The sequence below is a fragment of the Bufo gargarizans genome, chromosome 3 (genome assembly GCF_014858855.1).
Source record: "Bufo gargarizans isolate SCDJY-AF-19 chromosome 3, ASM1485885v1, whole genome shotgun sequence".
Taxonomy (NCBI): Eukaryota; Metazoa; Chordata; class Amphibia; order Anura; family Bufonidae; genus Bufo; species Bufo gargarizans.
In genome coordinates, this window is record NC_058082.1 from 335,956,131 (window position 1) to 335,971,061 (window position 14,931).

At 44.2% G+C, this 14,931-nt stretch overlaps 1 protein-coding gene across 4 annotated transcripts in view; it reads left to right on the forward strand.

Annotated features, from left to right (window-relative positions):
* CUEDC1 (CUE domain containing 1) overlaps positions 1 to 14,931 on the forward strand; it is a 222,985-nt gene that overhangs the window by 84,748 nt on the left and 123,306 nt on the right. For all 4 annotated transcript variants that reach the window (XM_044287415.1, XM_044287416.1, XM_044287417.1 and 1 more), the window contains exon 3: positions 2,590 to 3,074. In XM_044287415.1, coding sequence (XP_044143350.1) covers positions 2,793 to 3,074 — 282 coding nt within the window. In that variant the 5' untranslated portion in view covers positions 2,590 to 2,792. The remainder of the gene's footprint in view (positions 1 to 2,589; positions 3,075 to 14,931) is intronic.

A 14,931-nucleotide genomic window follows, 5' to 3' on the forward strand; every position in this document is an offset into this window, starting at 1 on the left:
TCTCATCCCGTAAAAATCATACCCTACCCAAGATAATCTCCCAAAAACCGAAAAAACTGTGGCTCTTAGACTATGGAAACACTAAAACATGATTTTTTTATTATTTTTTTTGTTTCAAAAATGAAATCATTGTGTAAAACATAAATAAATGAAAAAGTATACATATTAGGTATCGCCGCGTCCGTATCGACCGGCTCTATAAAAATATCACATGACCTAACCCCGCAGGTGAACACCGTTAAAAAAAAAAAAAACGTAAAAAAAGCCATTTTTTTTGTCATCCTATGTCACAAAAAGTGTAATAGCAAGCAATCAAAAAGTCATATGCACCCCAAAATAGTGCCAATAAAACAGTCATCTCATCCCACAAAAAATGAGACCCTACTTTAGATAATCACCCAAAAACTGAAAAAAACGATGGCTCTAGAAAACTATATATATAAGGTATCGCCGGATTCGTACTGACCTGTGGAATAAAAGTAACTGGTCATTGAATAATAAGAGAAAAGAAGAAATTAATCGCACATCCACTGCTAATGCTATGGCCGCTGGGTCCCGCCGCCGGCCGGGATGGCACCACAGCGCTGGTGGTCGCCGTGCAGCTCCGCGCCAATTTTAGGTTAGGACCCACTCATAGAGGCAACCTTGGCGTGGTGAGTGGGCTCATTGCCTTTTGATCAAAATGTGTATGACATATTTGTCTATATCTATGGCATAGAGTTGCATAGGTTGCATAAATCAGATGATTTGGCCTGTACAGTATATGCGAGGAACATAAAATCCAAACCAAATATGAGCATCATTTTACAGTTTGCATAAAAATATAAGCCCTTTCACCTTTATTTCCTTGCTTCATGTAAGTATACCTGGTGACCAACATTTGGTTGTGGATTATAGACTGATGCGTCTTAATAATTAGACCCAAATTTTTTTCTTTCTTCCCACAGGATAGGGGCTAAGTGTATGATTTTTGGGTATAACCACTAAGGCCCCCGCTGATAATGAGAACTAGGGCCCTGAGTTCCTCGGTTTGAATATAGTGGTGGTCATGCATGCTCGCTGCCATTCCATTCGATTCTGTGGGACTGCCGAAGATAGCCAAGTACAAACGCTTGGCTATCTCCAGCAGTCCTATAAAGTTAAATGGTGAGTAAGCACACATGCGTCACCGCCCTTCCATTCAAATGAGAGAATGCAGGGCATATGTACTCATGATCAGTGGAGGTCCCAGCAGTCGGACCTCTATTAGACACACATCCCCTATCCTGTGGGTAGTGGATAAGTGTTTGTAATGGGACCTGTATAACAACAGTTGACATAAAGTGATGGTGTGAGGCGGAGAGCTGCACAGTTACCACATTGTGGCAATCTGCTTATAAATGCATGCAGCTGAGCCCCAGATCTTAATTTGTGCATTTTTATTTCACTGTTTTATTGGTCCATTTACACATCTGTTGAAATATAATTTTATTGAATTTCAGGTAGGAAAGAGACCAGTGTAATAACATTGTTAATTGAAGTCTGCTGGAAAAGCTGTTTGTACCATAAAATGCATGATTTTCTCAGGGTACTTTCACACTAGCGTTTTTCTTCTCCGGCATTGAGTTCCGTCCTAGGGGCTCTATACTGGAAAATAACTATTCACTTTTTACCTAATGCATTGTGAATGGAGAGTAATCCATTCAGGATGCACTAGTTCAGTCCCTCCTACGCCTTTTGGCCGGAGAAAATACCGCAGCATGCTGCAGTTTTCTCTCCGGCCAAAAATTCTGATCACTTGCCGGAATGCCGGATCCGGCATTAATTTCCATTGAAATGTGTTAGTGCCGGATCCAGCATCACAATTTCCGCATTGACGAATCCGTTCTTCCTATCCGCGCATGTGCATACCTTTTAAATCTGTAGGAAAAGAAATAAATAAATACTTGGTAAATTTTTCCAGATGACAACCGGAAAGACGGATCCGATATTGCAATGCATCCGCTTGCGTCCGAATTGCCGGATTACGACGGAACTGCCTGCAAGTCTGAAAGTACCCTTAGGCTACTTTCACACTAGCATTTTAGTTTTCCGGTATTGAGATCCGTCACAGTAGCTCAATACCGGAAAAAAACGCTTTAGTTTTATCCCTATTCATTGTCAATGGGAATAAAACTAAACTGAACAGAACGGAGTGCTCCAAAACGCATTCCGTTCCATTTAGTTGTGTTCCCATACCAGAGTGAAAACCGCAACATGTTGTAGTTTGCTTTCCGTCCTGGGATGCGTAACAAGACCGATCCGGCATGACCCCCATTGCAAGCCAATGAGGACGGATCCGTTTTCTCTGACACAATAGAAAACTGATCCATCCTCCATTGACTTTCAATGTAGTTCATGACGGACCCGTCTTGGCAATGTTAATACAACCGGATCCGTTCATAACAGATGCAGATGGTTGTATTATCAGTAACGGAAGCGTTTTTGCTGAACTCTGCTGGATCCAGTAAAAACGCTAGTGTGAAAGTATTTTTGGTTTAAAAAAAAAATTATTAAAATGAAACTATTGTATAATATTCATTTTTCATAATAGATATTTTTTCTCGACAGATACAAGTTTTCAGACTGCTCATAAGCAGAAGTGCCTATACAAAGATCAAGAAGGATTGCTTATGAATAGGATATATCCATGCCTTGATAGCAAGGAGGCTACTATAACCTCTTGACAGGAAACAATGTGCCATGCTCACAATTTTCCTTCTTCATTTGAACATCTGTAAAGTATAAACATTTTCCAAAAACACTTAGCAAAAATGACAAGTCTGTTCCGGAGGAGCAACAGCAATGGGAGCTCAAGAGGAAGCTCTTCTACTCAGGAACTTAACAACAGCCGTCCTGTGCGCAGATTGGAGTTTAACCAGGCCATGGAGGATTTCAAGACAATGTTTCCTAACATGGAATATGATATCATTGAGTGTGTATTGAGGGCTAACAATGGTGCAGTGGACGCCACTATTGACCAACTACTACAGATGAACTTGCACGATGGTACATTTGATGACAGTTCAGACTCGGATGACAGTATTCCTCAAGAGGTTATATTCTATTTTAATTTTTAAGCCTTTTTAGGCTACTTTCACACTTGCGTTCGGAGCGGATCAGTCTGATATTTGTACAGACGGATCTGCTCCTATAATGCAAACGATGGTATCTGTTCAGATGGAACCGTCTGCATTATAGTTTACTAAAAAAGTCTAAGTACAATTTGTATTCAGACGGATCCGTCCAGACTTTACATTGAAAGTCAATGGGGGGCGGATCTGTTTGAAAAATGCACCATATTGTGTCACCTTTGAACGGATCCGCCCCCATTGACTTCCATTGTAAGTCTGGACGGATCCGTTTGCCTTCGCACGGCCAGGCGGACACCCGAAAGCTGCAAGCAGTGTTCAGGTGTCCGCCTGCTGAGCGGAGCGGAGGACAGACGGTGCCAGACTGATGCATTCTGAGCAGATCCGCATCCACTCAGAATGCATTAGGGCTGGACGCATCCGTTCGGGGCTGCTTGTGAGAGCCTTTAAACGGAACTCACAAGCGGAGCCCCGAATGCTAATGTGAAAGTAGCCTTATTGTATGTTTTCCTAACTTCCATATATGGGTTTTATGCGTTTAGTACGCATTTAAACATTTTAACAAAAGGGCGCATTCATATAGATGGGATATGTTTTAGGTTGAGGTAAAGTGGCGATGTGTGTCACGTGACTGCATTGTGCTTTAGCTATAAAAACACAGGCAAATCATCTAAAAATCATAGGCTCTTCACAGTCTCATGTGACTTACATTGTGGTCAATGATGGAAAAATTGCATGTGGCTTAAGACCTGCAGGGTTGCATTTTTATGCAACTATCTTGATTTAATTGTGACCTTATTGACAATTATTAGATGCAATTTTCAATGCAACATCTGGTGCAGTGTAAACACTGATGGGCTAACTGGTGTGTTTCTGAACAGTTATATTAATGATTTATTTTTTCAAATGCAAAAGCTGGACATGGCCTTTATTAAACCAGGATTTCCTGGAACAGAAGCAATCAATTATAGCCCCAGAGGAGTTTCCGTTTTTGGCTTCCTGCCTCCCCGAATTTGCGTTCAAATTGGTCTTGTTTTAAAGGGCTTCTGTCACCCCACTAAACCTTCGATCCTCCGATCCTAAAGACGCCCCCTCCGCATTGTGATTGACAGGGCCAGGGAACGGAATCGTTCTCTGCTGGCCCTGCCTGTTTGCATTCAATATCTGGCGCCTGCGCCGCGGCCGTACCTGTCTTCAATCGGCGCATGCGCACTGAGAGGCGGCCGCTCCATCCTCAATGCGCCTGCGCCGGGTGTAGATGTGACTTCATCGGCGCAGGCGCATTGAGGATGGAGCGGCCGCCTCTCAGTGCGCCTGCGCCGATTGAAGACAGGTACGGCCGCAGGCTCCAGATTTTGAATGCAAACAGGCAGGGCCAGCAGAGAACGATTCCGTTCCCTGGCCCTGTCAATCACAATGCAGAGGGGGCGTCTTTAGGATCGGAGGATGCGGCTGCTACCAGCAAGTAGACGCCCTACTTGCTGGTAGCAAGGTAATTTGCATATTTTAAAAGCATGTTTTAAACAAAATCTACAGGACCAAAATCATTAATTAGATTATGTAGGCATAAATCGCAGTGTAGGGATTATAAGTAAAAAAAAAAAAAAGGTTTAGTGGGGTGACAGAAGCCCTTTAAGGGCTTGTTTTTGGCGGGACAATTCGTACTTTCTAATGGCACTATTAAAAGGGGTTTTACAAGATTTTTTTTATCTAATGACTATGGATGAGTGAATCGACTTTGGATGAAACATCCGAAGTCGATTTGCATAATACTTTGTTTGAATACTGTACGGAGTGAGAGTTCCGTACAGTATTAGATTGTATTGGCTCCTATGAGCCGAAGTTATTTCTTCTCGAAGTCTCGTGAGACTTCGCATAATAACTTCATAAATTAATTTCTACTGTAAAAAACGATGTCCCAAACTTGGGTTCTGTTCCAAGTGGTACCTTGGAACTGAACCAGACTTAGGGAAATGTTTTTTTACAGTAGAAATTAATTTATGAAGTTATTATGTGAAGTCTCGCGAGACTTAGCGAAGTAATAACTTCGGGTCATAGGATCCAATACATTCTAATACTGTACGGAACTAGGCCCTCGACGACCACTCGATGTAATCGAGGATTCGTTGAAATCACGTGACCACGGATCATGAGTGAATTGAAGCCTCTCATTCACTGCTCCATGGCTTCCCGTCGGCACCGCGCTGCACTGACCAGGGCTTTGTGTTCACACATCGTCAGCGCGCTGAGAGTTGTTGGTGATTTGAAGGAGGCACCCTTGATTTAACCTGTTACGGACACAGGGCGTACCTCCGATCACCGCCGCGCGGCGGGGGGTGATCGGAACAAGGTGCTAGCTCAAATCATTGAGAAGGCACCTTGGTACAATGCCCAGGGGGGTCCTGTGTCCCCCCCCCCCCCCGTGTCGACGATTGAAGCAAACCGCAGGTCAATTCAGACCTGCGGTTTGCTGCGTTTCCGGGTTATTCGGGTCTCTGGTGATAACCCGGAATAGAACAGTGATCGGTGGTGTGATAATACACCACCAATCACCTTCCTGCGATCCTGAGAGGTGGCGGTCACACCACCTCTCAGGATCGCTTCTGATTGGTTGGCTGGGCACATGGGCGGGCGGAGCGGCAGTTTTGAATTGCCGGAGCTCCTCTCCCTGCTCATTCCGGTCCATGGAGCGGTAGAGAGAGGAGCCCGGCTGTGCTGTGAGTGACATCAGGCACAAATCTGTGTTTCTTTGGTGAGGTAGGGAGAGGTAGATTAGGCAGGGATAGTGAGGGAGAGTTAGGGGGAAAAAAATGATATATATTTTTTTATTTATTGGGTGTTGTGTGACCCTGGACCCCCATGGGTGCTGCAGCTTGCCCCTCCCTGCCCCCAAACACACTTTTTTGGGGCACAATTTTTTTTTTTGCATGCGCTGACTGTGGCTGGCACTCTTAGCGGATCGCCCACTCCACCGCTGATCAGCACGTTTGAATTTGTTATTATTTTTTGTACTTTTTGGGATTTTCTAATTTTATTTTTTTATTTTTTCTGTTAGGTGTAGGGCAAAGTCTGTGAACACCCGTCCCCCACACACATGCACACTGAATAAAGTTTTCCACGCACACACACACTCCCCTATGGCCCGCCAGACGTTCTCGGCTGAGGAGGCATACGCCCTGCTTGCCTCCGACTCTAAGAGTCTCGTTGAGGATGACCCCACTTTCCTTTTGTCCTCCGCATCATCTAGTGATGATGATGAGCCCCCAAGGTGGCGGAGACGCCTCCAGGCGAAGCAAGGGGACCGCCATGCTAGGGACCCTGTGGCCCACACTAGTACAAGCTGCTCTGCGGCTCGTACTAGTTTTCTGGCCCACCAGATAAGTCCACCTGAGCCCCCTACCGGTGAACGTGTCTGGTTACCCCAGAGCATTTTGAGCTTGTGATTCCTGATTTTGTTGGCCAAGCAGGAATCCAGATTCCCACAGTGGGCTTCACTGAATATGACTATTTTAGTATTTTTTCCAGTGACCACTTTGTGAATCTGATGGTGGAGCAAACAAATCTGTACGCCCAACAGTTCATTTCTAGCCTTTTTGGCTAGGGCCGGTGGCTGGACTCCGGTCAGTGCAGCAGAGATGAAGACATTTTGGGGCCTCGTGCTGCACATGGGCCTAGTCAAAAAACCTAGTGTCAGGCATTACTGGAGTGGGGACGTCCTCTACCAGACCCCACTTTACAGTACGGCCATGACACGTACCCGGTTTGAGGCCATCCGAAAATGCCTATGCCCGCCTGTACAAAACCAGGCCGGTCATCGATCACTTTGGGGCCACATTTATGTACCTGGAAGGGAGGTCGCGGTTGATGAGTCTCTTATTGCTTTCAAGGGGACACCCCTTTTCCGCCGGTATGTTCCCTCTAAGCAGACGAGGTATGGCGTGAAACTGTACAAACTTTGTGAGGTACCTCAGGGTACACTTCCAAGTTTCGTGTGTACGAGGGGCGAGATTTCGGTCTTCAACCCCCAGAATGTCCCCCCACTCTGGGTGTAAGCGGGGAAACTTGTGTGGGATTTTATGCACCCACTGCTAGATAAAGGTGGATAACTTTTATGCTAGTATCCCCTTGTTCCAGTCCCTCGCCGCCAGATCCACGTCCGCTTCTGGGACCGTGCAGAAAAATCAACGCGGCCTCCCTACCCACCCCCTCCAGGTACCTATCCCCAGGGGTGAGACCCGTGCCCTTACCAGTGGGAACCTGTTGCTGGTCAGATATAAGGACAAGAGGGATGTCCTTGTACTGTCCACAATTCATGGTAACGGCATCACCCCTGTCCCTATGCGAGGCAACTGTCCTCAAGCCTGAATGTATCGTCGACTACAATCGGTATATGGGAGGAGTTGATCTCTCTGATCAAGTACTCAAGCCATATAATGCCATGCTCAAAACCCGGGCATGGTACAAAAAAGTTGCGGTCTACTTGGTACAGGTTGCCTTGTACAACTCTTTTGTGCTGTCCTGGTGCGCTGGCAACACAGGGAAGTTCCTGGAGTTCTATGAGGCAGTCCTCAAGGCCCTGATCTTTTCTGACTGGGAAAGAGCAGGCCGGAGTACCTCGGGAACTGGAGGCGCCCGAATCGTCCCTGGCCAACGCTTTCCAGGTGTGGTCCCACATACTGGAAAGACGGGACGATCCCCAAAAAAGTGCAGTGTGTCACTGGAGGGGGATACGGAAGGACACCCACCTCTGTGTGACACGTTCCCCGATCATCTTGGCCTCCGCATTATTTGTTGCTTCAGGGAGTACCACACTTCCATGGAGTACTAAATTTATATTCCCCTTCCCCAATTTTAATTCCATTTAGCCACTGACAATCGGGAAAAAAAACTATGGTTCTCAGACTTGAGACACTAAAACCCAAAAAAAGTTAGACATATTACCATATTTTTCGCCCTATATGATGCACCGGCCCATAAGACACATCTAGGTTTTTGAGGAGGAAAATAAGAAAAAATATATTTTTAACCAAAAGGTTTGCTTTTGGTGGGTTTTGAACGAATAGTGGTCTGTGCATGACACTACTATGGGGGATCTGTGGATGGCACTGTTATGGGGGTGTGTGATCTGTGGATGGCACTGTTATGGGGGTGTGTAATCTGTGGATGGCACTGCTATATATGTGTCGCCTACAGATCCCCCCCCATAACAGTGGCATCCACAGATGCCCTAATATACCATAGCTAAACCTGTGGGAGGGGCCGGTGTCATGCAAATGCTGCGGGGCCGGTGTGGTCACTGTACTCCAGCCCCACCGCTCACGCACTTCTTTATTGCCTAAACCTTATATAATAATAACTTTAATTGAAGTTCCGATCCCCAGCCCCATCTGTACTACTTACTAAATGTCCTGTAGCAGGCAGAGCAGGGTGGGTAGTCGGCCGTAACTCACTGATGTCATGTGCCTGCACCGCCTTCTTTATGAATGAAGTGAGTGAGTGGCGGGGCCGGAGTACAGTGACCGCACCAGCCCCGGCGCATTTGCATGACACTGGCCTCTCCTCCCTCCAGCTGATATCGCAGACTGCGATGTAAAATGGCAGCATAAGACGCAGGGGCATTTTCCCCCCACTTTTGGGGGGGGGGGTGTCTTATGGGGGAGAAAGTGCGTCTTATGGGGCGAAAAATACGGTAGGTATCGCAGCGTCCATAAGAATCTGCTCTATAAAAAAACTTAATGACCTAACCCCTCAGATGTACACGGTCAAATAAATTAAATAAAAACGGTGCAAAAAAACCCTTTTTTTTTGTCACCTTGCATCACAAAAAGTGTAATAGCAAGCGATCAAAAATGTCATATGTCCCCCCAAATAGTGCCAATAAAACCGTCCTCTCATCCCACAAAAAATGAGCCCCTACCTAAGATAATCGTTTAAAAAACAAAAAAAAACTGACTTAGACTATGTAGATACTAAAATGTTTTTTTTGTTTATAAAAGGATAATATAGTGTAAAACCTAAATAAATATAAAAAAAAGCAGACCTATTGGGTATCGCCGCGTCCGTAAGAATCTGCTCTATATAAATACCCCATGACCTAACCTCTCAGATGAACACTGTCAAAAAAATAAAATATAAACGGTGCCAAAACTGCTATTTTTTTGGGCAGATTTTCCATTTCAAATAATTTTTTCCAGTAACAAAGCAAGGGTTAACAGCCAAACAAAACTTAATATTTATTACCCTGATTCTGCAGTTTACAGAAACACCCCATATGTGGTCGTAAACTGCTGTTTGACCAAACGGCAGGGCGCAGAAGGAAAGGAACACCGTATGGTTTCTGGAAGACAGATTTTGATGGCCTTTTTTTTGGGGCACCTTAGGCTACTTTCACACTTGCGGCAGTGTGATCCGGCGGGCAGTTCCGTCGTCGGAACTGGCCGCCGGATCCGCCAATCTGCTGCTGACCGAAAGCATTTGTGAGACGGATCCGGATGCGGATCCGTCTCACAAATGCATTGCAAGGACGGATCCGTCTCTCCGCTTGTCATGCGGACAGACGGATCTGTCTTGTACATTTTTTTCTCATTTTTACCGATCTGCGCTATATGCTCTCATTGACTATGTGGTTCAAGGCCATCTGGCCATGTTCTGGCATATATGCTGGGTATCGTCCAAACAATAAACGCTACTTAAAGCTTTTTTTTTTTTTTTATGTCCGGCCAAAACCCAGCTTGAATGCTGTAACAAGGCTGGGCCCCATTACAGTCAATTGCTGCAGTATTCAGCTATACCCGATACGGTACATTCCAGCTGGTTGTACTTTTGACAGAATGTATATGTATTACAGCTGTGAAAGAAGCCTTGTGTGTGCAGTTATGTGCTGTAACACTGTAAGAAATAAAAATATTGCTTTTATAAAGCAATGCGATATTTTAAGAAGGTTTTTCTTATTAGAGTACTCGATTAATCGTTGGAATAATCGATAGATTACTTGATTACTAAAATAATAAAAATAGCTGCAGCCCTATACAGAGCACTCGCTCTGTACAGTATTCAAGCAAAGTATTGTGTGAATCGACTTCGGATGTTTCATCTGAAGTCGTTTCCCTCATCCCTACTGATGACCTAGCCTCTGGAGTCTGACACCTGTGAAAGGTGCAAGCTCCTTCTCAAACAGCATATCGGGGGGGCTGATGAGCTGTTTGAGAAGGCGCTCGTAGTAGCACCATGGCTTTCTCACAGATTTGCCTAGGCATCTCAGCCCCATTGAAGTGACTGTACAATATACCGTGGGTGAGCGAATATATGGGCCACAATCTTCACCAGAAATACACTAAATATAGGTGTATTTCTGGATAGCAAATGACCCCCTAAGTTTTAATATAAGCAAATAAGCCTCTAGGAGCAACGGGGGCTTTGCTGTTACACCTAGAGGCTCCGTTCTTTCTCTTCAACTTCCGTGCCTTCTGCACTTTGATTGAAAGGACCAGGTGTGGTCAGGTTACAGTGTCTGACCCTGTCAATGTAAAGCGGGCGTAACCGTTTGAGAGATCAGAGCCTCTAGGTGTAATGGCATATCCCCCGTTGCTCCTAAAGGCTCATTTGCATAGACTAAAACTTCATTTTTCTCAGCAATGCGGGCACATATGAATATGAGACCAGCACAGATGCCTTAGCTGCCAAACACACATGTCGCAGGTCAGCCAGTTTCTACAGACAGAACTCTAAATCTGTAGAATAGTCTACCTCAGGAGGTGGTCACAGCAGGGACAGGTGAGGGTTTAAAAAGCAAAAAAAAAATTATGGGATGTTCCGATACCATTTAAAAAAAAAAAAAAATGAGTACGAGTACCGATACTTTTATTTAAGTACTCACTGATACCAATTACCGATACTAATTTTAACAATAAAATACACACACATGTATTTTCTGACCACTGACCAACCAAAAGGCCCAAAAACAGAATTATAACATTCCAAGGAGACATTATACTGTATGGGCCACAAGGAGACGTTATACTGTCTGGGGGCAGCCACAAGGAGACATTATACTGTATGGGGCCACAAGGAGACATTATACTGTATGGGGGGCAGCCACAAGGAGACGTTATACTGTGTGGGTGGCAGCCACAAGGAGACGTTATACTGTGTGGGGGGCAGCCACAAGGAGACGTTATACTGTGTGGGGGGGCAGCCACAAGGAGACGTTATACTGTGTGGGGGGCAGCCACAAGGAGACGTTATACTGTGTGGGGGGCAGCCACAAGGAGACGTTATACTGTGTGGGGGGCAGCCACAAGGAGACGTTATACTGTGTGGGAGGCAGCCACAAGGAGACGTTATACTGTGTGGGGGGCAGCCACAAGGAGACGTTATACTGTGTGGGGGGCAGCCACAAGGAGACGTTATACTGTGTGGGGGGCAGCCACAAGGAGACGTTATACTGTGTGGGGGGCAGCCAAAAGGAGACGTTATACTGTGTGGGGGGCAGCCACAAGGAGACGTTATACTATTTGGGGGGCAGCCACAAGGAGACGTTATACTGTGTGGGGGGCAGCCACAAGGAGACGTTATACTGTGTGGGGGGCAGCCACAAGGAGACGTTATACTGTGTGGGGGGCAGCCACAAGGAGACGTTATACTGTGTGGGGGGCAGCCACAAGGAGACGTTATACTGTGTGGGGGGCAGCTACAAGGAGGTGTTATACTGTATGAAGGCTACAAGGAGACGCTACTGTAAGGAATCAGGACAACAATTTTTGAAGCCCCTCCCTCCTCAGTATAATAGTTTTGTGGCCATCATATAGTAATGTATATTTCTTCTTGCCCTAATGCCTGCTTTTAGAGATCAATGTGCAACTTGCAGGCAGGAGGGAAGGACCAGGGCCATAGAAGACAGTCACAACACCTTTATTTCTTTCTGTCTGTGACCACTTGGGCTGGTTATAATCTTCTAAAAGCTTTATACACTTACTAGGGTCGGTTCCTATAACTTTTAAAACTACTGGCAGGCGAACTCTGTTTGAGGAGGCCGGAGGGTGTCTGGACTCTGGAGAGGCATTTAGGTGGGAAGTTCGGATCTTTTTCATGAATCGGTTCATTCGAATCAGTTCATTCAAAAGAACCGATTCATGAATCGAATCTTCGGTTCACTTGCTGAGTCGGCTCTCAAGTGAACCGAAGGTCAAGAGGGACTCGCTCCTGGCAAACACAGTTCTGCTGAAGTGAATGCAGTGGAGCAGACTGTAATGTAATGTAATTACAATGTATAGTTATTGCAGGGACTCAGAGAATCGTCTGAGAGTTTTAGTTAAAAGAATCGAATGAGTCAGAGACTGTGTCACCGAGTCCCTGCCAGGCTTCCTGCTCTGCTACATGCTGAACTGCTGCATGCGCCCTGTACACACACAGCTCCGCTACATGCTATACTAATGACAAACACAAAATAGCGAACTCATTTTATTTCTGTAAATTTATGTATGTATATTAGATTAATAATAGTAATAATATTTTAAATAAGGAGTATAGTTTGGGAAAAAAATTACTTTTAAAACAAAATTTTAGCAATTTTCTTCAAGCAAAGCTTAAACAAATTCAAAAAAATAAAATAAATAAATATTAAAAGGTTGCAAAAATGTAGTCCAAAAATAATGTTAGAACGTTAGTTCTAAAGGGGTTGTCTCACTTAATCAAATGGATTTATAATGTAGAGAAAGTTAATACAAGGCACTTACTAATGTATTTTGATTGTCCATATTGCATCCTTTGCTTGGCTTGATTCATTTTTCCATCGAATTATACACTGCTCGTTTCCAGGGCTTATGACCACTGCTGCACATGCATGGGACGGGAACTGCTGCACATGCATGTCTGTTTGCACTTCACGCACCCTGCCACCAGAGAGGCTGGTGCTTTTTTCTATAGTATGCAAGCACGGCCACTGTGGCTGGATTGCAGGGTGGTCGTAACCCTTGGAAATGAGCAGTGTATAAGGTGATGGAAAAATGAATCGAGGCACCAAAGGAGCTAATATGGGCAATCACTGTACATTAGTAAGTGGCTTGTATAAACTTTCTCTACATGATAAATGTAGAGCGTATTTGCAGAGCTGCAATGTGAAGTTCTCCTAATTGGATGAAATTAGGGAAAAAACACATTTCCACCATGTTTTTTGGGGTTTTGTTTTTACAGTGTTCACTGTGCCCTAAAAATGACAACAGCGTTAGGGCGAATGCACACAGCCGTCTTCCGCGGCTGTGAGCGGTCCGTGGTAACACGGCCTGGATTCCTGCTGAGAGCAGGAGCGCACAGCGTCTTTGGTTTCTATGACGCCGTGCGCTTCATCTGGACCTGCCTTCTACGGGTGCCCAGGAGATCCAGCCTCAGGCAGGGTCTCCTAGGCAACCTGTTTGTGTATTACTCAGTGTAATACACTAACAGGCAATGCATTATAATACAGATGTATTGTAATACATTGCAGAGGGGATCAGGCCCCCAAAAGTTAGTCAGAAATAAAGTAAAGAAAAAAACTTTATTTTATTTTTTATTTTTAAAAAAAGTTTCAAGTAAAAAAAGAAAAAAACGACCTTTTCCCCTGATTTTATAATAAAAAATTGAAAAGAAAAGACACACATTAGGTATCGCCGCGTCCGTAACGACTGGCTCTATAAATATATCACATGATCCACCCCATCCAATAAACACCATTAAAAATAAAATAATAAACAGTGTAAAAAAAGCAATTTTTGTCACCTTACATCACAAAAACTGCAACACCAAGTGATCAAAAAGGTGTATGTCCCACAAAATGATACCAATAAAACGGTCATCTCATCCTGCAAAAAATTAGCCCCTACATAAGAAATTATCTAAAAAAAAAAAAAAACTATAGCTCTCATAACATGACACTAAAACATCATTTTTTTATTCAAATATGCTATTTTTGTCATAAAGTGAGATGCATTTAAAAAGTATTGCCGCGTCCGTAACAACCAGCTCTATAAAAATCTCACATGACAACCCCTCAGATGAACACCGTAAAAAAAGCTATTTACAGCACAAAAATATAAGCACCAAGCGATCAAAAAGGCGTATGCCCCCGAAAATAGTACCAATCAAATCGTCACCTCATCCCGCAAAAAATAAGCTCCTACCTAAGGCACTGTCAAAAATAATAAAAAAGCTATGGCTCTCGGACTATGGAGACACTAAAACATATTTTTTTTGGTTTAAAAAATGCTATTATTGTGTAAAACTTCAATAAATAAGAAAAAGTATACCAATAAAAACGTCAACTCTCCCTGCAAAAAAACAAGCCCCTGCACAAGACAATCGGCAGAAAAAAAAAATATATATATGGCGTTCAGAAAACTGAAACGGACAAACAAAGAAAGTAGACATATTTGATATCATTGAGTCCGTAACAACCTGCTCTATACAAATAGCACATGATCTACCCTGTCAGATGAATGTTGTAAAAAATACAAACAGTGCCAAAACCGCCATTTTTTTGGGTTCCCCTTGGCTCACAAAAAACTTAATATTGAGCAATTAAAAGTCATATGTACCCCAAAATAGTACCTATGAAACTGGCACCTTATCCCCTAGTTTCAAAAATGGGGTAACTTTTTGGGAGTTTCTACTGTAAGGGTGCATCAGTGGGGCTTAAAATGGGACATGGCATCTAAAAACCAGTCCAGCAAAATCTGCGTTCCTTTCCTTCTGCGCCCTGCCGTGTGCACTTGCATCAGTTTGCGACCACATGTGGGGTGTTTTTGTAAACCGCAGAATCGGGGTAATAAATATTAAGTTTTGTTTGGCT